Raw genomic sequence first — 25,833 nt, forward strand, 5'->3', positions numbered from 1 at the left:
TTTGAGCGCTATAATCCAGGCCCACACTCCCCCCGGTGTCAGTACTGAGGGAGCGCCGCACTGTCGGAGGTAGATGTATATACTCTAGGATTTGAGCGCTATAATCCAGGCCGACACTCCCCCCGGTGCCAGTACGAGAGGATTTGCCAAGGCTGGCATAGACGTGGCCTCCAGCAGCCACGCCCCCAACTTGCGCTCGTGCCGGGTCCTGCTTAATGTCTCGAAGCTGACAGTTACCTTCTCCTCTCCCCGCCACAGGTTGCCCCCAGAGCAGATCATCAGTTTTGCCAGCGCCTCGCCTGCCCAGGTGCCCGGCATCCCCTTGTCGCCATTAACCAAGAGCGTCCAGAGGGCAGCAAACGCTTCGTGTCTCAAACCAGAGCTGCTCCCTGCCAATCTCGACGATCTGACGGTGCGGCGTAATGTTGGGTCCATTGGGATTGTGTCGAGCGGGAGTGAACGGGAAGGGGTTTGGGTCCATTGGGATTGTGTAGAGTGGGAGTGAACGGGAAAGCGTTTGGATCCATTGGGATTGTGTAGAGTGGGAGTGAACGGGAAGGGGTTTGGGTCCATTGGGATTGTGTAGAGTGGGAGTGAATGGGAAGGGGTTTGGGTCCATTGGGATTGTGTACAGTGGGAGTGAACGGGAAGGGGTTTGGGTCCATTGGGATTGTGTACAGTGGGAGTGAACGGGAAGGGGTTTGGGTCCATTGGGATTGTGTACAGTGGGAGTGATCGGGAAGGGGTTTGTGTCCATTGGGATTGTGTACAGTGGGAGTGAACGGGAAGGGGTTTGGGTCCATTGGGATTGTGTACAGTGGGAGTGAACGGGAAGGGGTTTGGGTCCATTGGGATTGTGTACAGTGGGAGTGAACGGGAAGGGGTTTGGGTTCATTGGGATTGTGCACAGTGGGAGTGAACGGGAAGGGGTTTGGGTTCATTGGGATTGTGTAGAGCGGGAGTGAACGGGAAGGGGTTTGGGTCCATTGGGATTGTGCACAGTGGGAGTGAACGGGAAGGGGTTTGGGTCCATTGGGATTGTGGACAGTGGGAGTGAACGGGAAGGGGTTTGGGTCCATTGGGATTGTGTAGAGTGGGAGTGAACGGGAAGGGGTTTGGGTCCATTGGGATTGTGTAGAGTGGGAGTGAACGGGAAAGGGTTTGGATCCATTGGGATTGTGTAGAGTGGGAGTGAACGGGAAGGGGTTTGGGTCCATTGGGATTGTGTAGAGTGGGAGTGAATGGGAAGGGGTTTGGGTCCATTGGGATTGTGTACAGTGGGAGTGAACGGGAAGGGGTTTGGGTCCATTGGGATTGTGTACAGTGGGAGTGAACGGGAAGGGGTTTGGGTCCATTGGGATTGTGTACAGTGGGAGTGATCGGGAAGGGGTTTGTGTCCATTGGGATTGTGTACAGTGGGAGTGAACGGGAAGGGGTTTGGGTCCATTGGGATTGTGTACAGTGGGAGTGAACGGGAAGGGGTTTGGGTCCATTGGGATTGTGTACAGTGGGAGTGAACGGGAAGGGGTTTGGGTTCATTGGGATTGTGCACAGTGGGAGTGAACGGGAAGGGGTTTGGGTTCATTGGGATTGTGTAGAGCGGGAGTGAACGGGAAGGGGTTTGGGTCCATTGGGATTGTGCACAGTGGGAGTGAACGGGAAGGGGTTTGGGTCCATTGGGATTGTGGACAGTGGGAGTGAACGGGAAGGGGTTTGGGTCCATTGGGATTGTGTAGAGTGGGAGTGAACGGGAAGGGGTTTGGGTCCATTGGGATTGTGTAGAGTGGGAGTGAACGGGAAGGGGTTTGGGTCCATTGGGATTGTGTACAGTGGGAGTGAACGGGAAGGGGTTTGGGTCCATTGGGATTGTGTACAGTGGGAGTGAACGGGAAGCGGTTTGGGTCCATTGGGATTGTGCACAGTGGGAGTGAACGGGAAGGGGTTTGGGTCCATTGGGATTGTGTAGAGTGGGAGTGAACGGGAAGGGGTTTGGGTCCATTGGGATTGTGTACAGTGGGAGTGAACAGGATGGGTTTGTGTCCATTGGGAATGTGTAGAATGGGAGTGAACGGGAAGGGGTTTGGGTCCATTGGGATTGTGTAGAGTTGGAGTGAACGGGAAGTGGTTTGGATCCATTGGGATTGTGCAGAGTGGGAGTGAACAGGAAGGGGTTTGGGTCCATTGGGATTGTGTAGAGTGGGAGTGAATGGGAAGGGGTTTGTGTCCATTGGGATTGTGTACAGTGGGAGTGAACGGGAAGGGATTTGGGTCCATTGGGATTGTGTACAGTGGGAGTGAACGGGAAGGGGTTTGTGTCCATTGGGATTGTGTACAGTGGGAGTGAACGGGAAGGGGTTTGGGTCCATTGGGATTGTGTCGAGTGGGAGTGAACGGGAAGGGGTTTGGGTCCATTGGGATTGTGCACAGTGGGAGTGAACGGGAAGGGGTTTGGGTCCATTGGGATGGTGGACAGTGGGAGTGAACGGGAAGGGGTTTGGGTCCATTGGGATTGTGTAGACTGGGAGTGAACGGGAAGGGGTTTGGGTCCATTGGGATTGTGTAGAGTGGGAGTGAACGGGAAGGGGTTTGGGTCCATTGGGATTGTGTAGAGTGGGAGTGAACGGGAAAGGGTTTGGATCCATTGGGATTGTGTAGAGTGGGAGTGAACGGGAAGGGGTTTGGGTCCATTGAGATTGTGTAGAGTGGGAGTGAACGGGAAGGGGTTTGGGTCCATTGGGATTGTGTAGAGTGGGAGTGAAAGGGAAGGGGTTTGTGTCCATTGGGATTGTGTACAGTGGGAGTGAACGGGAAGGGGTTTGGGCCCATTGGGATTGTGTACAGTGGGAGTGAACGGGAAGGGGTTTGGGCCCATTGGGATTGTGTAGAGTGGGAGTGAACGGGAAGGGGTTTGGGTCGATTGGGTTTGTGTAGAGTGAGAGTGAGAGGGAAGGGGTTTGGGTCCATTGGGATTGTGTACAGTGGGAGTGAACGGGAAGGGGTTTGGGTCCATTGGGATTGTGTAGAGTGGGAGTGAACGGGAAGGGGTTTGGATCCATTGGGATTGTGTACAGTGGGAGTGAACGGGAAGGGGTTTGGGTCCATTGGGATTGTGTAGAGTGGGAGTGAACGGGAAGGGCTTTGGGTCCATTGGGATTGTGGACAGTGGGAGTGAACGGGATGGGGTTTGGGTCCATTGGGATTGTGTAGAGTGGGAGTGAACGGGATGGGGTTTGGGTCCATTGGGATTGTGTAGAGTGGGAGTGAACGGGAAGGGGTTTGGGTCCATTGGGATTGTGTACAGTGGGAGTGAACGGGAAGGGGTTTGGGCCCATTGGGATTGTGTAGAGTGGGAGTGAACGGGAAGGGGTTTGGGTCCATTGGGATTGTGTACAGCGGGAGTGAACGGGAAGGGGTTTGGGCCCATTGGGATTGTGTAGAGTGGGAGTGAACGGGAAGGGGTTTGGGTCGATTGGGATTGTGTACAGTGGGAGTGAACGGGAAGGGTTTGGGTACATTGGGATTGTGCAGAGTGGGAGTGAACGGGAAGGGGTTTGGGTCCATTGGGATTGTGTACAGTGGGAGTGAACGGGAAGGGGTTTGGGTCCATTGGGATTGTGTGGAGTGGGAGTGAACGGGAAGGGGTTTGGGTCCATTGGGATTGTGTAGAGTGGGAGTGAACGGGAAGGGGTTTGGGTCCATTGAGATTGTGTAGAGTGGGAGTGAACGGGAAGGGGTTTGGGTCCATTGGGATTGTGTAGAGTGGGAGTGAACGAGAAGGGGTTTGTGTCCATTGGGATTGTGTACAGTGGGAGTGAACGGGAAGGGGTTTGGGCCCATTGGGATTGTGTACAGTGGGAGTGAACGGGAAGGGGTTTGGGCCCATTGGGATTGTGTAGAGTGGGAGTGAACGGGAAGGGGTTTGGGTCGATTGGGATTGTGTAGAGTGGGAGTGAACGGGAAGGGGTTTGTGTCCATTGGGATTGTGTAGAGTGAGAGTGAACGGGAAGGGGTTTGGGTCCATTGGGATTGTGTAGAGTGGGAGTGAACGGGAAGGGGTTTGAATCCATTGGGATTGTGTACAGTGGGAGTGAACGGGAAGGGGTTTGTGTCCATTGGGATTGTGTACAGTGGGAGTGAACGGGAAGGGGTTTGGGTCCATTGGGATTGTGTAGAGTGGGAGTGAACGGGAAGGGGTTTGGGTCCATTGGGATTGTGTAGAGTGGGAGTGAACGGGAAGGGGTTTGGGTCCATTGGGATTGTGTAGAGTGGGAGTGAACGGGAAGGGGTTTGGATCCATTGGGATTGTGTACAGTGGGAGTGAACGGGAAGGGGTTTGTGTCCATTGTGATTGTGGACAGTGGGAGTGAACGGGAAGGGGTTTGGGTCCATTGGGATTGTGTAGAGTGGGAGTGAACGGGAAAGGGTTTGGATCCATTGGGATTGTGTAGAGTGGGAGTGAACGGGAAGGGGTTTGGGTCCATTGAGATTGTGTAGAGTGGGAGTGAACGGGAAGGGGTTTGGGTCCATTGGGATTGTGTAGAGTGGGAGTGAACGGGAAGGGGTTTGTGTCCATTGGGATTGTGTACAGTGGGAGTGAACGGGAAGGGGTTTGGGCCCATTGGGATTGTGTACAGTGGGAGTGAACGGGAAGGGGTTTGGGTCCATTGGGATTGTGTAGAGTGGGAGTGAAAGGGAAGGGGTTTGTGTCCATTGGGATTGTGTACAGTGGGAGTGAACGGGAAGGGGTTTGGGCCCATTGGGATTGAGTACAGTGGGAGTGAACGGGAAGGGGTTTGGGCCCATTGGGATTGTGTAGAGTGGGAGTGAACGGGAAGGGGTTTGGGTCGATTGGGTTTGTGTAGAGTGAGAGTGAGAGGGAAGGGGTTTGGGTCCATTGGGATTGTGTACAGTGGGAGTGAACGGGAAGGGGTTTGGGTCCATTGGGATTGTGTAGAGTGGGAGTGAACGGGAAGGGGTTTGGATCCATTGGGATTGTGTACAGTGGGAGTGAACGGGAAGGGGTTTGGGTCCATTGGGATTGTGTAGAGTGGGAGTGAACGGGAAGGGCTTTGGGTCCATTGGGATTGTGGACAGTGGGAGTGAACGGGATGGGGTTTGGGTCCATTGGGATTGTGTAGAGTGGGAGTGAACGGGATGGGGTTTGGGTCCATTGGGATTGTGTAGAGTGGGAGTGAACGGGAAGGGGTTTGGGTCCATTGGGATTGTGTACAGTGGGAGTGAACGGGAAGGGGTTTGGGCCCATTGGGATTGTGTAGAGTGGGAGTGAACGGGAAGGGGTTTGGGTCCATTGGGATTGTGTACAGCGGGAGTGAACGGGAAGGGGTTTGGGCCCATTGGGATTGTGTAGAGTGGGAGTGAACGGGAAGGGGTTTGGGTCGATTGGGATTGTGTACAGTGGGAGTGAACGGGAAGGGGTTTGGGTACATTGGGATTGTGCAGAGTGGGAGTGAACGGGAAGGGGTTTGGGTCCATTGGGATTGTGTACAGTGGGAGTGAACGGGAAGGGGTTTGGGTCCATTGGGATTGTGTGGAGTGGGAGTGAACGGGAAGGGGTTTGGGTCCATTGGGATTGTGTAGAGTGGGAGTGAACGGGAAGGGGTTTGGGTCCATTGAGATTGTGTAGAGTGGGAGTGAACGGGAAGGGGTTTGGGTCCATTGGGATTGTGTAGAGTGGGAGTGAACGAGAAGGGGTTTGTGTCCATTGGGATTGTGTACAGTGGGAGTGAACGGGAAGGGGTTTGGGCCCATTGGGATTGTGTACAGTGGGAGTGAACGGGAAGGGGTTTGGGCCCATTGGGATTGTGTAGAGTGGGAGTGAACGGGAAGGGGTTTGGGTCGATTGGGATTGTGTAGAGTGGGAGTGAACGGGAAGGGGTTTGTGTCCATTGGGATTGTGTAGAGTGAGAGTGAACGGGAAGGGGTTTGGGTCCATTGGGATTGTGTAGAGTGGGAGTGAACGGGAAGGGGTTTGAATCCATTGGGATTGTGTACAGTGGGAGTGAACGGGAAGGGGTTTGTGTCCATTGGGATTGTGTACAGTGGGAGTGAACGGGAAGGGGTTTGGGTCCATTGGGATTGTGTAGAGTGGGAGTGAACGGGAAGGGGTTTGGGTCCATTGGGATTGTGTAGAGTGGGAGTGAACGGGAAGGGGTTTGGGTCCATTGGGATTGTGTAGAGTGGGAGTGAACGGGAAGGGGTTTGGATCCATTGGGATTGTGTACAGTGGGAGTGAACGGGAAGGGGTTTGTGTCCATTGTGATTGTGGACAGTGGGAGTGAACGGGAAGGGGTTTGGGTCCATTGGGATTGTGTAGAGTGGGAGTGAACGGGAAAGGGTTTGGATCCATTGGGATTGTGTAGAGTGGGAGTGAACGGGAAGGGGTTTGGGTCCATTGAGATTGTGTAGAGTGGGAGTGAACGGGAAGGGGTTTGGGTCCATTGGGATTGTGTAGAGTGGGAGTGAACGGGAAGGGGTTTGTGTCCATTGGGATTGTGTACAGTGGGAGTGAACGGGAAGGGGTTTGGGCCCATTGGGATTGTGTACAGTGGGAGTGAACGGGAAGGGGTTTGGGCCCATTGGGATTGTGTAGAGTGGGAGTGAACGGGAAGGGGTTTGGGTCGATTGGGTTTGTGTAGAGTGAGAGTGAGAGGGAAGGGGTTTGGGTCCATTGGGATTGTGTACAGTGGGAGTGAACGAGAAGGGGTTTGGTTCCATTGGGATTGTGTAGAGTGGGAGTGAACGGGAAGTGGTTTGGATCCATTGGGATTGTGTACAGTGGGAGTGAACGGGAAGGGGTTTGGGTCCATTGGGATTGTGTAGAGTGGGAGTGAACGGGAAGGGGTTTGGGTCCATTGGGATTGTGGACAGTGGGAGTGAACGGGATGGGGTTTGGGTCCATTGGGATTGTGTAGAGTGGGAGTGAACGGGATGGGGTTTGGGTCCATTGGGATTGTGTAGAGTGGGAGTGAACGGGAAGGGGTTTGGGTCCATTGGGATTGTGTACAGTGGGAGTGAACGGGAAGGGGTTTGGGCCCATTGGGATTGTGTAGAGTGGGAGTGAACGGGAAGGGGTTTGGGTCCATTGGGATTGTGTACAGCGGGAGTGAACGGGAAGGGGTTTGGGCCCATTGGGATTGTGTAGAGTGGGAGTGAACGGGAAGGGGTTTGGGTCGATTGGGATTGTGTACAGTGGGAGTGAACGGGAAGGGGTTTGGGTACATTGGGATTGTGCAGAGTGGGAGTGAACGGGAAGGGGTTTGGGTCCATTGGGATTGTGTACAGTGGGAGTGAACGGGAAGGGGTTTGGGTCCATTGGGATTGTGTGGAGTGGGAGTGAACGGGAAGGGGTTTGGGTCCATTGGGATTGTGTAGAGTGGGAGTGAACGGGAAGGGGTTTGGGTCCATTGAGATTGTGTAGAGTGGGAGTGAACGGGAAGGGGTTTGGGTCCATTGGGATTGTGTAGAGTGGGAGTGAACGAGAAGGGGTTTGTGTCCATTGGGATTGTGTACAGTGGGAGTGAACGGGAAGGGGTTTGGGCCCATTGGGATTGTGTACAGTGGGAGTGAACGGGAAGGGGTTTGGGCCCATTGGGATTGTGTAGAGTGGGAGTGAACGGGAAGGGGTTTGGGTCGATTGGGATTGTGTAGAGTGGGAGTGAACGGGAAGGGGTTTGTGTCCATTGGGATTGTGTAGAGTGAGAGTGAACGGGAAGGGGTTTGGGTCCATTGGGATTGTGTAGAGTGGGAGTGAACGGGAAGGGGTTTGGATCCATTGGGATTGTGTACAGTGGGAGTGAACGGGAAGGGGTTTGGGTCCATTGGGATTGTGTAGAGTGGGAGTGAACGGGAAGGGGTTTGGGTCCATTGGGATTGTGGACAGTGGGAGTGAACGGGAAGGGGTTTGGGTCCATTGGGATTGTGTAGAGTGGGAGTGAACGGGAAGGGGTTTGGGTCCATTGGGATTGTGTACAGTGGGAGTGAACGGGAAGGGGTTTGGGCCCATTGGGATTGTGTAGAGTGGGAGTGAACGGGAAGGGGTTTGGGTCCATTGGGATTGTGTACAGCGGGAGTGAACGGGAAGGGGTTTGGGCCCATTGGGATTGTGTAGAGTGGGAGTGAACGGGAAGGGGTTTGGGTCGATTGGGATTGTGTACAGTGGGAGTGAACGGGAAGGGGTTTGGGTACATTGGGATTGTGCAGAGTGGGAGTGAACGGGAAGGGGTTTGGGTCCATTGGGATTGTGTAGAGTGGGAGTGAACGGGAAGGGGTTTGGGTCCATTGGGATTGTGTACAGTGGGACTGAACGGGAAGGGGTTTGGGTCCATTGGGATTGTGTGGAGTGGGAGTGAACGGGAAGGGGTTTGGGTCCATTGGGATTGTGTAGAGTGGGAGTCAACGGGAAGGGGTTTTGGTCCATTGGGATTGTGTAGAGTGGGAGTGAACAGGAAGGGGTTTGGGTCCATTGGGAATGTGTACAGTGGGAGTGAACGGGAAGGGGTTTGGGTCCATTGGGATTGTGTACAGTGGGAGTGAACGGGAAGGGGTTTGGGTCCATTGGGATTGTGTACAGTGGGAGTGAACGGGAAGGGGTTTGGGCCCATTGGGATTGTGTAGAGTGGGAGTGAACGGGAAGGGGTTTGGGTCCATTGGGATTGTGTAGAGTGGGAGTGAACGGGAAGGGGTTTGGGTCCATTGGGATTGTGTAGAGTGGGAGTGAACGGGAAGGGGTTTGGGTCCATTGGGATTGTGTAGAGTGGGAGTGAACGGGAAGGGGTTTGGGTCCATTGGGATTGTGTGGAGTGGGAGTGAATGGGAAGGGGTTTGGGTCCATTGGGATTGTGTACAGTGGGAGTGAACGGGAAGGGGTTTGGGTTCATTGGGATTGTGTACAGTGGGAGTGAACGGGAAGGGGTTTGGGTCCATTGGGATTGTGTACAGTGGGAGTGAACGGGAAGGGGTTTGTGTCCATTGGGATTGTGTAGAGTGGGAGTGAACGGGAAGGGGTTTGGGTCCATTGGGATTGTGTACAGTGGGAGTGAACGGGAAGGGGTTTGGTTCCATTGGGATTGTGTAGAGTGGGAGTGAACAGGAAGGGGTTTGGGTCCATTGGGATTGTGTAGAGTGGGAGTGAACGAGAAGGGGTTTGGGTCCATTGGGATTGTGCACAGTGGGAGTGAACGGGAAGGGGTTTGGGTCCATTGGGATTGCGTAGAGTGGGAGTGAACGGGAAGGGGTTTGGGTCCATTGGGATTGTGTAGAGTGGGAGTGAACGGGAAGGGGTTTGGGTCCATTGGGATTGTGTAGAGTGGGAGTGAACGGGAAGGGGTTTGGGCCCATTGGGATTGTGCACAGTGGGAGTGAACGGGAAGGGGTTTGGGTCCATTGGGATTGTGCACAGCGGGAGTGAACGGGAAGGGGTTTGGGTCCATTGGGATTGTGCACTGTGGGAGTGAACGGGAAGGGGTTTGAATCCATGGGGATTGTGTAGAGTGGGAGTGAACGGGAAGGGGGATGTGTCCATTGGGATTGTGTACAGTGGGAGTGAACGGGAAGGGGTTTGGGTCCACTGGGATTGTGTAGAGTGGGAGTCAACGGGAAGGGGTTTGGGTCCATTGGGATTGTGTAGAGTGGGAGTGAACGGGAAGGGGTTTGAATCCATTGGGATTGTGTAGAGTGGGAGTGAACGGGAAGGGGTTTGGGTCCATTGGGATTGTGTACAGTGGGAGTGAACGGGAAGGGGTTTGGGTCCATTGGGATTGTGTACAGTGGGAGTGAACGGGAAGGGGTTTGGGTCCATTGGGATTGTGTAGAGTGGGAGTGAACGGGAAGGGGTTTGGGTCCATTGGGATTGTGTAGAGTGGGAGTGAACGGGAAGGGGTTTGGGTCCATTGGGATCGTGTACAGTGGGAGTGAACGGGAAGGGGTTTGGGTCCATTGGGATTGTGTAGAGTGGGAGTGAACGGGAAGGGGTTTGGGTCCATTGGGATTGTGTAGAGTGGGAGTGAACGGGAAGGGGTTTGTATGCATTGGGATTGTGGACAGTGGGAGTGAACGGGAATGGGTTTGGGTCCATTGGGATTGTGTAGAGTGGGAGTGAACGGGAAGCGGTTTTGGTCCATTGGGATTGTGTAGAGTGGGAGTGAACGGGAAGGGGTTTGGGTCCATTGGGATTGTGTAGAGTGGGAGTGAACGGGAAGGGGTTTGGGTCCATTGGGATTGTGTAGAGTGGGAGTGAATGGGAAGGGGTTTGGGTCCATTGGGATTGTGTACAGTGGGAGTGAACGGCAAGGGGTTTGGATCCATTGGGATTGTGCACAGTGGGAGTGAACGGGAAGGGGTTTGTATCCATTGGGATTGTGTAGAGTGGGAGTGAATGGGAAGGGGTTTGGGTCCATTGGGATTGTGTACAGTGTGAGTGAACGGGAAGGGGTTTGGGTCCATTGGGATTGTGTAGAGTGGGAGTGAACGGGAAGGGGTTTGGGTCCATTGGGATTGTGCACAGTGGGAGTGAACGGGAAGGGGTTTGGGTCCATTGGGATTGTGTACAGTGGGAGTGAACGGGAAGGGGTTTGCGTCCATTGGGATTGTGCAGATTGGGAGCGAACGGGAAGGTGTTTGGGTCCATTGGGATTGTGCACAGTGGGAGTGAACGGGAAGGGGTTTGGGTCCATTGGGATTGTGCACAGTGGGAGTGAACGGGAAGGGGTTTGGGTCCATTGGGATTGTGTACAGTGGGAGTGAACGGGAAGGGGTTTGGGTCCATTGGGATTGTGTACAGTGTGAGTCAACGGGAAGGGGTTTGGGTCCATTGGGATTGTGCAGTGTGGGAGTGAACGGGAAGCGGTTTGGGTCCATTGGGATTGTGTAGAGTGGGAGTGAACGGGAAGGGGTTTGTATCCATTGGGATTGTGTCGAGTGGGAGTGAACGGGAAGGGGTTTGTGTCCATTGGGATTGTGTACAGTGGGAGTGAACGGGAAGGGGTTTGGGTCCATTGGGATTGTGTACAGTGGGAGTGAACGGGAAGGGGTTTGGGTCCATTGGGATTGTGTACAGTGGGAGTGAACGGGAAGGGGTTTGGGTTCATTGGGATTGTGTCGAGTGGGAGTGAACGGGAAGGGGTTTGGGTCCATTGGGATTGTGTAGAGTGTGAGTGAACGGGAAGGGGTTTGGGTCCATTGGGATTGTGTACAGCGGGAGTGAACGGGAAGGGGTTTGGCTCCATTGGGATTCTGTCGAGTGGGAGTGAACGGGAAGGGGTTTGGGTTCATTGGGATTGTGTCGAGTGGGAGTGAACGGGAAGGGGTTTGGCTCCATTGGGATTGTGCACAGTGGGAGTGAACGGGAAGGGGTTTGGGTCCATTGGGATTGTGTACAGTGGGAGTGAACGGGAAGGGGTTTGGCTCCATTGGGATTGTGTACAGTGGGAGTGAACGGGAAGGGGTTTGGGTCCATTGGGATTGTGTAGAGTGGGAGTGAACAGGAAGGGGTTTGGGTCCATTGGGATTGTGTAGATTTGGAGTGAACGGGAAGGGGTTTGTATCCATTGGGATTGTGTACAGTGGGAGTGAACGGGAAGGGGTTTGGGTCCATTGGGATTGTGTACAGTGGGAGTGAACGGGAAGGGATTTGGGTCCATTGTGATTGTGCACAGTGGGAGTGAACGGGAAGGGGTTTGGGTCCATTGGGATTGTGTACAGTGGGAGTGAACGGGAAGGGGTTTGTATCCATTGGGATTGTGTAGAGTGGGAGTGAACGGGAAGGGGTTTGGTTCCATTGGGATTGTGCACAGTGGGAGTGAACGGGAAGGGGTTTGGGTCCATTGGGATTGTGTAGAGTGGGAGTGAACGGGAAGGGGTTTGGATCCATTGGGATTGTGTAGAGTGGGAGTGAACGGGAAGGGGTTTGGGTCCATTGGGATTGTGTACAGTGGGAGTGAACGGGAAGGGGTTTAGGTCCATTGGGATTGTGTACAGTGGGAGTGAACGGGAAGGGGTTTGGGTCCATTGGGATTGTGTACAGTGGGAGTGAATGGGAAGGCGTTTGGGTCCATTGGGATTGTGTAGAGTGGGAGTGAACGGGAAGGGGTTTGGGTCCATTGGGACTGTGTACATTGGGAGTGAACGGGAAGGGGTTTGGGCCCATTGGGATTGTGTACAGTGGGAGTGAACGGGAAGGGGTTTGGGTCCATTGGGAATGTGTAGAGTGGGAGTGAACTGGAAGGGGTTTGGGTCCATTGGGATTGTGCAGAGTGGGAGTGAACGGGAAGGGGTTTGGGTCCATTTGGATTGTGTAGAGTGGGAGTGAACGGGAAGGGGTTTGGATCCATTGGGATTGTGTAGAGTGGGAGTGAACGGGAAGGGGTTTGGGTCCATTGGGATTGTGTACAGTGGGAGTGAACGGGAAGGGGTTTAGGTCCATTGGGATTGTGTACAGTGGGAGTGAACGGGAAGGGGTTTGGGTCCATTGGGATTGTGTTCAGTGGGAGTGAACGGGAAGGGGTTTGGGTCCATTGGGATTGTGTACAGTGGGAGTGAACGGGAAGGGGTTTGGGTCCATTGGGATTGTGTACAGTGGGAGTGAATGGGAAGGCGTTTGGGTCCATTGGGATTGTGTAGAGTGGGAGTGAACGGGAAGGGGTTTGGGTCCATTGGGACTGTGTACATTGGGAGTGAACGGGAAGGGGTTTGGGCCCATTGGGATTGTGTACAGTGGGAGTGAACGGGAAGGGGTTTGGGTCCATTGGGAATGTGTAGAGTGGGAGTGAACGGGAAGGGGTTTGGGTCCATTGGGATTGTGCAGAGTGGGAGTGAACGGGAAGGGGTTTGGGTCCATTGGGATTGTGTAGAGTGGGAGTGAACGGGAAGGGGTTTGAGTCCATTGAGATTGTGTAGAGTGGGAGTGAACGGAAAGGGGTTTGGGTCCATTGGGATTGTGTAGAGTGGGAGTGAACGGGAAGGGGTTTGGGTCCATTGGGATTGTGCAGAGTGGGAGTGAACGGGAAGGGGTTTGGGTCCATTGGGATTGTGTAGAGTGGGAGTGAACGGGAAGGGGTTTGAGTCCATTGGGATTGTGGACAGTGGGAGTGAACGGGAAGGGGTTTGGGTCCATTGGGATTGTGTAGAGTGGGAGTGAACGGGAAGGGGTTTGGGTCCATTGGGATTGTGTACAGTGGGAGTGAACGGGAAGTGGTTTGGGACCATTGGGATTGTGTACAGCGGGAGTGAACGGGAAGGGGTTTGAGTCCATTGGGATTGTGTAGAGTGGGAGTGAACGGGAAGGGGTTTGGGTCCATTGGGACTGTGTAGAGTGGGAGTGAACGGGAAGGGGTTTGGGACCATTGGGATTGTGTACAGTGGGAGTGAACGGGAAGGGGTTTGGGTCCATTGGGATTGTGCACAGTGGGAGTGAATGGGAAGGATTTTACGTCCATTGGGATTGTGTAGAGTGGGAGTGAACAGGATGGGGTTTGTGTCCATTGGGATTGTGTACAGTGGGAGTGAACGGGAAGGGGTTTGGGTCCATTGGGATTGTGTACAGTGGGAGTGAACGGGAAGGGGTTTGGGTCCATTGGGATTGTGTACAGTGAGAGTGAACGGGAAGGGGTTTGGGTCCATTGGGATTGGGCACAGTGGGAGTGAACGGGAAGGGGTTTGGGTCCATTGGGATTGTGTACAGTGGGAGTGAACGGGAAGGGGTTTGGGTCCATTGGGATTCTGTAGAGTGGGAGTGAACGGGAAGGGGTTTGGGTCCATTGGGACTGTGTAGAGTGGGAGTGAACGGGAAGGGGTTTGGGACCATTGGGATTGTGTACAGTGGGAGTGAACGGGAAGGGGTTTGGGTCCATTGGGATTCTGTAGAGTGGGAGTGAACGGGAAGGGGTTTGGGTCCATTGGGACTGTGTAGAGTGGGAGTGAACGGGAAGGGGTTTGGGACCATTGGGATTGTGTACAGCGGGAGTGAACGGGAAGGAGTTTGAGTCCATTGGGATTGTGTAGAGTGGGAGTGAACGGGAAGGGGTTTGGGTCCATTGGGACTGTGTAGAGTGGGAGTGAACGGGAAGGGGTTTGGGACCATTGGGATTGTGTACAGTGGGAGTGAACGGGAAGGGGTTTGAGTCCATTGGGATTGTGTAGAGTGGGAGTGAACAGGATGGGGTTTGTGTCCATTGGGATTGTGTACAGTGGGAGTGAACGGGAAGGGGTTTGGGTCCATTGGGATTGTGTTCAGTGGGAGTGAACGGGAAAGGGTTTGTGTCCATTGGGATTGTGTACAGTGGGAGTGAACGGGAAGGGGTTTGGGTCCATTGGGATTGTGTACAGTGGGAGTGAACGGGAAGGGGTTTGGGTCCATTGGGATTGTGTACAGTGGGAGTGAACGGGAAGGGGTTTGGGTCCATTGGGATTGTGTAGAGTGGGAGTGAACGGGAAGGGGTTTGGGTCCATTGGGATTGTGTAGAGTGGGAGTGAACGGGAAGGGGTTTGGGTCCATTGGGATTGTCTAGAGTGGGAGTGAACGGGAAGGGGTTTGGGTCCATTGGGATTGTGTACAGTGGGAGTGAACGGGAAGGGGTTTGGGTCCATTGGGATTGTGTAGAGTGGGAGTGAACGGGAAGGGGTTTGGATCCATTGGGATTGTGTACAGTGGGAGTGAACGGGAAGGGGTTTGGGTCCATTGGGATTGTGTAGAGTGGGAGTGAGCGGGATGGGGATTGGGTCCATTGGGATTGTGTACAGTGGGAGTGAACGGGAAGGGGTTTGTGTCCATTGGGATTGTGCACAGTGGGGGTGAACGGGAAGGGGTTTGGGTCCATTGGGATTGTGTAGAGTGGGAGTGAACGGGAAGGGGTTTGGATCCATTGGGATTGTGTGCAGTGGGAGTGAACGGGAAGGGGTTTGGGTCCATTGGGATTGTGTAGAGTGGGAGTGAGCGGGATGGGGATTGGGTCCATTGGGATTGTGTACAGTGGGAGTGAACGGGAAGGGGTTTGTGTCCATTGGGATTGTGCACAGTGGGGGTGAACGGGAAGGGGTTTGGGTCCATTGGGATTGTGTACAGCGGGAGTGAACAGGAAGGGGTTTGGCTCCATTGGGATTGTGTAGAGTCGGAGTGAACGGGAAGGGGTTTGGGTCCATTGGGATTGTGTAGAGTGGGAGTGAACGGGAAGGGGTTTGGGTCCATTGGGATTGTGTAGAGTGGGAGTGAACGGGAAGGGGTTTGGGTCCATTGGGATTGAGTGGAGTGGGAGTGAACAGGAAGGGTTTGGGTCCATTGGGATTGTGTAGAGCGGGAGTGAACGGGAAGGGGTTTGGGCCCATTGGGATTGTGTATAGTAGGAGTGAACGGGAAGGGGTTTGGGTCCATTGGGATTGTGTAAAGTGGGAGTGAACGGGAAGGGGTTTGAGTCCATTGGGATTGTGTACAGTGGGAGTGAACGGGAAGGGGTTTCAGTCCATTGGGATTGTGTACAGTGGGAGTGAACGGGAAGGGGTTTGGGTCCATTGGGATTGTGTACAGTGGGAGTGAACGGGAAGGGGTTTGGGTCCATTGGGATTGTGTACAGTGGGAGCGAACGGGAAGGGGTTTGGGTCCATTGGGATTGTGTCGAGTGGGAGTGAACGGGAAGGGGTTTGTATCCATTGGGATTGTGTACAGTGGGAGTGAACGGGAAGGGGTTTGGGTCCATTGGGATTGTGTAGAGTGGGAGTGAACGGGAAGGGGTTTGGGTTCATTGGGATTGTGTCGAGTGGGAGTGAACGGGAAGGGGTTTGGGTCCATTGGGATTGTGTAGAGTGGGAGTGAACGGGAAGGGGTTTGGGTCCATTGGGATTGTGTACAGCGGGAGTGAACGGGAAGGGGTTTGGCTCCATTGGGATTCTGTCGAGTGGGAGTGAACGGGAAGGGGTTTGGGTTCATTGGGATTGTGTACAGTGGGAGTGAACGGGAAGGGGTTTGGCTCCATTGGGATTGTGTACAGTGGGAGTGAACGGGAAGGGGTTTGGGTCCATTGGGATTGTGTACAGTGGGAGTGACCGGGAAGGGGTTTGGGTCCATTGGGATTGTGCACAGTGGGAGTGAACGGGAAGGGGTTTGGGTCCATTGGGATTGTGTAGAGTGGGAGTGAACGGGAAGGGGTTTGGGTCCATTGGGATTGTGCACAGTGGGAGTGAACGGGAAGGGGTTTGGGTCCATTGGGATTGTGCACAGTGGGAGTGAACGGGAAGGGGTTTGTATCCATTGGGATTGTGTAGAGTGGGAGTGAACGTGAAGGGGTTTGGTTCCATTGGGATTGTGCACAGTGGGAGTGAACGGGAAGGGGTTTGGGTCCATTGGGATTGTGTAGAGTGGGAGTGAACGGGAAGGGGTTTGGATCCATTGGGATTGTGTAGAGTGGGAGTGAACGGGAAGGGGTTTGGGTCCATTGGGATTGTGTACAGTGGGAGTGAACGGGAAGGGGTTTGTATCCATTGGGATTGTGTAGAGTGGGAGTGAACGTGAAGGGGTTTGGTTCCATTGGGATTGTGCACAGTGGGAGTGAACGGGAAGGGGTTTGGGTCCATTGGGATTGTGTAGAGTGGGAGTGAACGGGAAGGGGTTTGGATCCATTGGGATTGTGTAGAGTGGGAGTGAACGGGAAGGGGTTTGGGTCCATTGGGATTGTGTACAGTGGGAGTGAACGGGAAGGGGTTTAGGTCCATTGGGATTGTGTACAGTGGGAGTGAACGGGAAGGGGTTTGGGTCCATTGGGATTGTGTTCAGTGGGAGTGAACGGGAAGGGGTTTGGGTCCATTGGGATTGTGTACAGTGGGAGTGAACGGGAGGGGTTTGGGTCCATTGGGATTGTGTACAGTGGGAGTGAATGGGAAGGCGTTTGGGTCCATTGGGATTGTGTAGAGTGGGAGTGAACGGGAAGGGGTTTGGGTCCATTGGGACTGTGTACATTGGGAGTGAACGGGAAGGGGTTTGGGCCCATTGGGATTGTGTACAGTGGGAGTGAACGGGAAGGGGTTTGGGTCCATTGGGAATGTGTAGAGTGGGAGTGAACGGGAAGGGGTTTGGGTCCATTGGGATTGTGCAGAGTGGGAGTGAACGGGAAGGGGTTTGGGTCCATTGGGATTGTGTAGAGTGGGAGTGAACGGGAAGGGGTTTGAGTCCATTGAGATTGTGTAGAGTGGGAGTGAACGGGAAGGGGTTTGGGTCCATTGGGATTGTGTAGAGTGGGAGTGAACGGGAAGGGGTTTGGGTCCATTGGGATTGTGCAGAGTGGGAGTGAACGGGAAGGGGTTTGGGTCCATTGGGATTGTGTAGAGTGGGAGTGAACGGGAAGGGGTTTGAGTCCATTGGGATTGTGGACAGTGGGAGTGAACGGGAAGGGGTTTGGGTCCATTGGGATTGTGTAGAGTGGGAGTGAACGGGAAGGGGTTTGGGTCCATTGGGATTGTGTACAGTGGGAGTGAACGGGAAGGGGTTTGGGACCATTGGGATTGTGTACAGCGGGAGTGAACGGGAAGGGGTTTCAGTCCATTGGGATTGTGTAGAGTGGGAGTGAACGGGAAGGGGTTTGGGTCCATTGGGACTGTGTAGCGTGGGAGTGAACGGGAAGGGGTTTGGGACCATTGGGATTGTGTACAGTGGGAGTGAACGGGAAGGGGTTTGGGTCCATTGGGATTGTGCACAGTGGGAGTGAATGGGAAGGGATTTTACGTCCATTGGGATTGTGTAGAGTGGGAGTGAACAGGATGGGGTTTGTGTCCATTGGGATTGTGTACAGTGGGAGTGAACGGGAAGGGGTTTGGGTCCATTGGGATTGTGTACAGTGGGAGTGAACGGGAAGGGGTTTGGGTCCATTGGGATTGTGTACAGTGAGAGTGAACGGGAAGGGGTTTGGGTCCATTGGGATTGTGCACAGTGGGAGTGAACGGGAAGGGGGTTGGGTCCATTGGGATTGTGTAGAGTGGGAGTGAACGGGAAGGGGTTTGTGTCCATTGGGATTGTGTACAGTGGGAGTGAACGGGAAGGGGTTTGGGTCCATTGGGATTCTGTAGAGTGGGAGTGAACGGGAAGGGGTTTGGGTCCATTGGGACTGTGTAGAGTGGGAGTGAACGGGAAGGGGTTTGGGACCATTGGGATTGTGTACAGCGGGAGTGAACGGGAAGGGGTTTGAGTCCATTGGGATTGTGTAGAGTGGGAGTGAACGGGAAGGGGTTTGGGTCCATTGGGACTGTGTAGAGTGGGAGTGAACGGGAAGGGGTTTGGGACCATTGGGATTGTGTACAGTGGGAGTGAACGGGAAGGGGTTTGGGTCCATTGGGATTGTGCACAGTGGGAGTGAATGGGAAGGGATTTTACGTCCATTGGGATTGTGTAGAGTGGGAGTGAACAGGATGGGGTTTGTGTCCATTGGGATTGTGTAGAGTGCGAGTGAACGGGAAGGGGTTTGGGTCCATTGGGATTGTGTTCAGTGGGAGTGAACGGGAAAGGGTTTGTGTCCATTGGGATTGTGTACAGTGGGAGTGAACGGGAAGGGGTTTGGGTCCATTGGGATTGTGTACAGTGGGAGTGAACGGGAAGGGGTTTGGGTCCATTGGGATTGTGTAGAGTGGGAGTGAACGGGAAGGGGTTTGGGTCCATTGGGATTTTGTAGAGTGGGAGTGAACGGGAAGGGGTTTGGGTCCATTGGGATTGTGTACAGTGGGAGTGAACGGGAAGGGGTTGGGTCCATTGGGATTGTGTAGAGTGGGAGTTAGCGGGATGGGGATTGGGTCCATTGGGATTGTGTACAGTGGGAGTGAACGGGAAGGGGTTTGTGTCCATTGGGATTGTGCACAGTGGGGGTGAACGGGAAGGGGTTTGTGTCCATTGGGATTGTGCACAGTGGGAGTGAACGGGAAGGGGTTTGGGTCGATTGGGATTGTGTAGAGTGGGAGTGAACGGGAAGGGGTTTGGGTCCATTGGGATTGTGTAGAGTGGGAGTGAACGGGAAGGGGTTTGGGTCCATTGGGATTGTGTACAGTGGGAGTTAACGTGAAGGGGTTTGGTTCCATTGGGATTGTGCACAGTGGGAGTGAACGGGAAGGGGTTTGGGTCCATTGGGATTGTGTAGAGTGGGAGTGAACGGGAAGGGGTTTGGATCCATTGGGATTGTGTAGAGTGGGAGTGAACGGGAAGGGGTTTGGGTCCATTGGGATTGTGTACAGTGGGAGTGAACGGGAAGGGGTTTAGGTCCATTGGGATTGTGTACAGTGGGAGTGAACGGGAAGGGGTTTGGGTCCATTGGGATTGTGTTCAGTGGGAGTGAACGGGAAGGGGTTTGGGTCCATTGGGATTGTGTACAGTGGGAGTGAACGGGAGGGGTTTGGGTCCATTGGGATTGTGTACAGTGGGAGTGAATGGGAAGGCGTTTGGGTCCATTGGGATTGTGTAGAGTGGGAGTGAACGGGAAGGGGTTTGGGTCCATTGGGACTGTGTACATTGGGAGTGAACGGGAAGGGGTTTGGGCCCATTGGGATTGTGTACAGTGGGAGTGAACGGGAAGGGGTTTGGGTCCATTGGGAATGTGTAGAGTGGGAGTGAACGGGAAGGGGTTTGGGTCCATTGGGATTGTGCAGAGTGGGAGTGAACGGGAAGGGGTTTGGGTCCATTGGGATTGTGTAGAGTGGGAGTGAACGGGAAGGGGTTTGAGTCCATTGAGATTGTGTAGAGTGGGAGTGAACGGGAAGGGGTTTGGGTCCATTGGGATTGTGTAGAGTGGGAGTGAACGGGAAGGGGTTTGGGTCCATTGGGATTGTGCAGAGTGGGAGTGAACGGGAAGGGGTTTGGGTCCATTGGGATTGTGTAGAGTGGGAGTGAACGGGAAGGGGTTTGAGTCCATTGGGATTGTGGACAGTGGGAGTGAACGGGAAGGGGTTTGGGTCCATTGGGATTGTGTAGAGTGGGAGTGAACGGGAAGGGGTTTGGGTCCATTGGGATTGTGTACAGTGGGAGTGAACGGGAAGGGGTTTGGGACCATTGGGATTGTGTACAGCGGGAGTGAACGGGAAGGGGTTTCAGTCCATTGGGATTGTGTAGAGTGGGAGTGAACGGGAAGGGGTTTGGGTCCATTGGGACTGTGTAGCGTGGGAGTGAACGGGAAGGGGTTTGGGACCATTGGGATTGTGTACAGTGGGAGTGAACGGGAAGGGGTTTGGGTCCATTGGGATTGTGCACAGTGGGAGTGAATGGGAAGGGATTTTACGTCCATTGGGATTGTGTAGAGTGGGAGTGAACAGGATGGGGTTTGTGTCCATTGGGATTGTGTACAGTGGGAGTGAACGGGAAGGGGTTTGGGTCCATTGGGATTGTGTACAGTGGGAGTGAACGGGAAGGGGTTTGGGTCCATTGGGATTGTGTACAGTGAGAGTGAACGGGAAGGGGTTTGGGTCCATTGGGATTGTGCACAGTGGGAGTGAACGGGAAGGGGGTTGGGTCCATTGGGATTGTGTAGAGTGGGAGTGAACGGGAAGGGGTTTGTGTCCATTGGGATTGTGTACAGTGGGAGTGAACGGGAAGGGGTTTGGGTCCATTGGGATTCTGTAGAGTGGGAGTGAACGGGAAGGGGTTTGGGTCCATTGGGACTGTGTAGAGTGGGAGTGAACGGGAAGGGGTTTGGGACCATTGGGATTGTGTACAGCGGGAGTGAACGGGAAGGGGTTTGAGTCCATTGGGATTGTGTAGAGTGGGAGTGAACGGGAAGGGGTTTGGGTCCATTGGGACTGTGTAGAGTGGGAGTGAACGGGAAGGGGTTTGGGACCATTGGGATTGTGTACAGTGGGAGTTAACGGGAAGGGGTTTGGGTCCATTCGGATTGTGCACAGTGGGAGTGAATGGGAAGGGATTTTACGTCCATTGGGATTGTGTAGAGTGGGAGTGAACAGGATGGGGTTTGTGTCCATTGGGATTGTGTAGAGTGCGAGTGAACGGGAAGGGGTTTGGGTCCATTGGGATTGTGTTCAGTGGGAGTGAACGGGAAAGGGTTTGTGTCCATTGGGATTGTGTACAGTGGGAGTGAACGGGAAGGGGTTTGGGTCCATTGGGATTGTGTACAGTGGGAGTGAACGGGAAGGGGTTTGGGTCCATTGGGATTGTGTAGAGTGGGAGTGAACGGGAAGGGGTTTGGGTCCATTGGGATTTTGTAGAGTGGGAGTGAACGGGAAGGGGTTTGGGTCCATTGGGATTGTGTACAGTGGGAGTGAACGGGAAGGGGTTGGGTCCATTGGGATTGTGTAGAGTGGGAGTTAGCGGGATGGGGATTGGGTCCATTGGGATTGTGTACAGTGGGAGTGAACGGGAAGGGGTTTGTGTCCATTGGGATTGTGCACAGTGGGGGTGAACGGGAAGGGGTTTGTGTCCATTGGGATTGTGCACAGTGGGAGTGAACGGGAAGGGGTTTGGGTCGATTGGGATTGTGTAGAGTGGGAGTGAACGGGAAGGGGTTTGGGTCCATTGGGATTGTGTAGAGTGGGAGTGAACGGGAAGGGGTTTGGGTCCATTGGGATTGTGTACAGTGGGAGTGAACGGGAAGGGGTTTGGGTCCATTGGGATTGTGTACAGTGGGAGTGAACAGGAAGGGGTTTGGCTCCATTGGGATTGTGTAGAGTGGGAGTGAACGGGAAGGGGTTTGTGTCCATTGGGATTGTGTCGAGTGGGAGTGAACGGGAAGGGTTTGGGTCCATTGGGATTGAGTGGAGTGGGAGTGAACGGGAAGGGGTTTGGGTCCATTGGGATTGTGCACAGTGGGAGTGAACGGGAAGGGGTTTCAGTCCATTGGGATTGTGTAGTGTGGGAGTGAACGGGAAGGGGTAAGGGTCCATTGGGATTGTGTACAGTGGGAGTGAACGGGAAGGGGTTTGGGTCCATTGGGATTGTGTACAGTGGGAGTGAACGGGAAGGGGTTTGGGCCCATTGGGATTGTGTACAGTGGGAGTGAACGGGAAGGGGTTTGGGTCCATTGGGATTGTGCAGAGTGGGAGTGAACGGGAAGGGGTTTGGGTCCATTGGGATTGTGTAGAGTGGGAGTGAACGGGAAGGGGTTTGAGTCCATTGAGATTGTGTAGAGTGGGAGTGAACGGGAAGGGGTTTGGGTCCATTGGGATTGTGTAGAGTGGGAGTGAACGGGAAGGGGTTTGGGTCCATTGGGATTGTGCAGAGTGGGAGTGAACGGGAAGGGGTTTGGGTCCATTGGGATTGTGTAGAGTGGGAGTGAACGGGAAGGGGTTTGAGTCCATTGGGATTGTGGACAGTGGGAGTGAACGGGAAGGGGTTTGGGTCCATTGGGATTGTGTAGAGTGGGAGTGAACGGGAAGGGGTTTGGGTCCATTGGGATTGTGTACAGTGGGAGTGAACGGGAAGGGGTTTGGGACCATTGGGATTGTGTACAGCGGGAGTGAACGGGAAGGGGTTTCAGTCCATTGGGATTGTGTAGAGTGGGAGTGAACGGGAAGGGGTTTGGGTCCATTGGGACTGTGTAGCGTGGGAGTGAACGGGAAGGGGTTTGGGACCATTGGGATTGTGTACAGTGGGAGTGAACGGGAAGGGGTTTGGGTCCATTGGGATTGTGCACAGTGGGAGTGAATGGGAAGGGATTTTACGTCCATTGGGATTGTGTAGAGTGGGAGTGAACAGGATGGGGTTTGTGTCCATTGGGATTGTGTACAGTGGGAGTGAACGGGAAGGGGTTTGGGTCCATTGGGATTGTGTACAGTGGGAGTGAACGGGAAGGGGTTTGGGTCCATTGGGATTGTGTACAGTGAGAGTGAACGGGAAGGGGTTTGGGTCCATTGGGATTGTGCACAGTGGGAGTGAACGGGAAGGGGGTTGGGTCCATTGGGATTGTGTAGAGTGGGAGTGAACGGGAAGGGGTTTGTGTCCATTGGGATTGTGTACAGTGGGAGTGAACGGGAAGGGGTTTGGGTCCATTGGGATTCTGTAGAGTGGGAGTGAACGGGAAGGGGTTTGGGTCCATTGGGACTGTGTAGAGTGGGAGTGAACGGGAAGGGGTTTGGGACCATTGGGATTGTGTACAGCGGGAGTGAACGGGAAGGGGTTTGAGTCCATTGGGATTGTGTAGAGTGGGAGTGAACGGGAAGGGGTTTGGGTCCATTGGGACTGTGTAGAGTGGGAGTGAACGGGAAGGGGTTTGGGACCATTGGGATTGTGTACAGTGGGAGTGAACGGGAAGGGGTTTGGGTCCATTGGGATTGTGCACAGTGGGAGTGAATGGGAAGGGATTTTACGTCCATTGGGATTGTGTAGAGTGGGAGTGAACAGGATGGGGTTTGTGTCCATTGGGATTGTGTTCAGTGGGAGTGAACGGGAAAGGGTTTGTGTCCATTGGGATTGTGTACAGTGGGAGTGAACGGGAAGGGGTTTGGGTCCATTGGGATTGTGTACAGTGGGAGTGAACGGGAAGGGGTTTGGGTCCATTGGGATTGTGTAGAGTGGGAGTGAACGGGAAGGGGTTTGGGTCCATTGGGATTTTGTAGAGTGGGAGTGAACGGGAAGGGGTTTGGGTCCATTGGGATTGTGTACAGTGGGAGTGAACGGGAAGGGGTTGGGTCCATTGGGATTGTGTAGAGTGGGAGTTAGCGGGATGGGGATTGGGTCCATTGGGATTGTGTACAGTGGGAGTGAACGGGAAGGGGTTTGTGTCCATTGGGATTGTGCACAGTGGGGGTCAACGGGAAGGGGTTTGTGTCCATTGGGATTGTGCACAGTGGGAGTGAACGGGAAGGGGTTTGGGTCGATTGGGATTGTGTAGAGTGGGAGTGAACGGGAAGGGGTTTGGGTCCATTGGGATTGTGTAGAGTGGGAGTGAACGGGAAGGGGTTTGGGTCCATTGGGATTGTGTACAGTGGGAGTGAACGGGAAGGGGTTTGGGTCCATTGGGATTGTGTACAGTGGGAGTGAACAGGAAGGGGTTTGGCTCCATTGGGATTGTGTAGAGTGGGAGTGAACGGGAAGGGGTTTGTGTCCATTGGGATTGTGTCGAGTGGGAGTGAACGGGAAGGGTTTGGGTCCATTGGGATTGAGTGGAGTGGGAGTGAACGGGAAGGGGTTTGGGTCCATTGGGATTGTGCACAGTGGGAGTGAACGGGAAGGGGTTTCAGTCCATTGGGATTGTGTAGTGTGGGAGTGAACGGGAAGGGGTAAGGGTCCATTGGGATTGTGTACAGTGTGAGTGAACGGGAAGGGGTTTGGGTCCATTGGGATTGTGTACAGTGGGAGTGAACGGGAAGGGGTTTGGGTCCATTGGGATTGTGTACTGTGGGAGTGAACGGGAAGGGGTTTGGGTCCATTGGGAATGTGTAGAATGGGAGTGAACGGGAAGGGGTTTGGGTCCATTGGGATTGTGTAGAGTGGGAGTGAACGGGAAGTGGTTTGGATCCATTGGGATTGTGTAGAGTGGGAGTGAACAGGATGGGGTTTGTGTCCATTGGGATTGTGTAGAGTGGGAGTGAACGGGAAGGGGTTTGGGTCCATTGGGATTGTGTACAGTGGGAGTGAACGGGAAGGGGTTTGGCTCCATTGGGATTGTCTAGAGTGGGAGTGAACGGGAAGGGGTTTGGGTCCATTGGGATTGTGTAGAGCGGGAGTGAATGGGAAGGGGTTTGGGCCCATTGGGATTGTGTACAGTGGGAGTGAACGGGAAGGGGTTTGAATCCATGCGGATTGTGTAGAGTGCGAGTGAACGGGAAGGGGGATGGGCCCATTGGGATTGTGTACAGTGGGAGTGAACGGGAAGGGGTTTGGCTCCATTGGGATTGTCTAGAGTGGGAGTGAACGGGAAGGGGTTTGGGTCCATTGGGATTGTGTAGAGCGGGAGTGAACGGGAAGGGGTTTGGGCCCATTGGGATTGTGTACAGTGGGAGTGAACGGGAAGGGGTTTGAATCCATGCGGATTGTGTAGAGTGCGAGTGAACGGGAAGGGGGATGGGCCCATTGGGATTGTGTACAGTGGGAGTGAACGGGAAGGGGTTTGAATCCATGGGGATTGTGTAGAGTGGGAGTGAACGGGAAGGGGTTTGGGTCCATTGGGATTGTGTACAGTGGGAGTGAACGGGAAGGGGTTTGGGTCCATTGGGATTGTGTACAGTGGGAGTGAACGGGAAGGGGTTTGGGTCCATTGGGATTGTGTACTGTGGGAGTGAACGGGAAGGGGTTTGGGTCCATTGGGATTGTGTACAGTGGGAGTGAACGGGAAGGGGTTTGGGTCCATTGGGATTGTGTAGAGTGGGAGTGAACAGGAAGTGGTTTGGATCCATTGGGATTGTGTAGAGTGGGAGTGAACAGGATGGGGTTTCTGTCCATTGGGATTGTGTACAGTGGGAGTGAACGGGAAGGGGTTTGGGTCCATTGGGATTGTGTACAGTGGGAGTGAACGGGAAGGGGTTTGGGTCCATTGGGATTGTGTACAGTGGGAGTGAACGGGAAGGGGTTTGGGTCCATTGTGATTGTGGACAGTGGGAGTGAACGGGAAGGGGATTGGGTCCATTGGGATTGTGTAGAGTGGGAGTGAACGGGAAGGGGTTTGGGTCCATTGGGTTTGTGCACAGTGGGAGTGAACGGGAAGGGGTTTGGGTCCAATGGGATTGTGTAGAGTGGGAGTGAGCGGGATGGGGATTGGGTCCATTGGTATTGTGTAGAGTGGGAGTGAACGGGAAGGGGTTTGGATCCATTGGGATTGTGTACAGTGGGAGTGAACGAGAAGGGGTTTGGGTCCATTGGGATTGTGTAGAGTGGGAGTGAATGGGAAGGGGTTTGGGTCCATTGGGATTTTG

At 54.1% G+C, this 25,833-nt stretch overlaps 1 protein-coding gene across 3 annotated transcripts in view; it reads left to right on the forward strand.

The window, feature by feature from the left end:
* LOC140399654 (uncharacterized) overlaps positions 1-25,833 on the forward strand; it is a 284,156-nt gene that overhangs the window by 186,850 nt on the left and 71,473 nt on the right. For all 3 annotated transcript variants that reach the window (XM_072489197.1, XM_072489198.1, XM_072489199.1), the window contains one exon: positions 259-412. In XM_072489197.1, coding sequence (XP_072345298.1) covers positions 259-412 — 154 coding nt within the window. The remainder of the gene's footprint in view (positions 1-258; positions 413-25,833) is intronic.

The sequence above is a fragment of the Scyliorhinus torazame genome, chromosome 23, assembly GCF_047496885.1.
Source record: "Scyliorhinus torazame isolate Kashiwa2021f chromosome 23, sScyTor2.1, whole genome shotgun sequence".
NCBI lineage: Eukaryota > Metazoa > Chordata > Chondrichthyes > Carcharhiniformes > Scyliorhinidae > Scyliorhinus > Scyliorhinus torazame.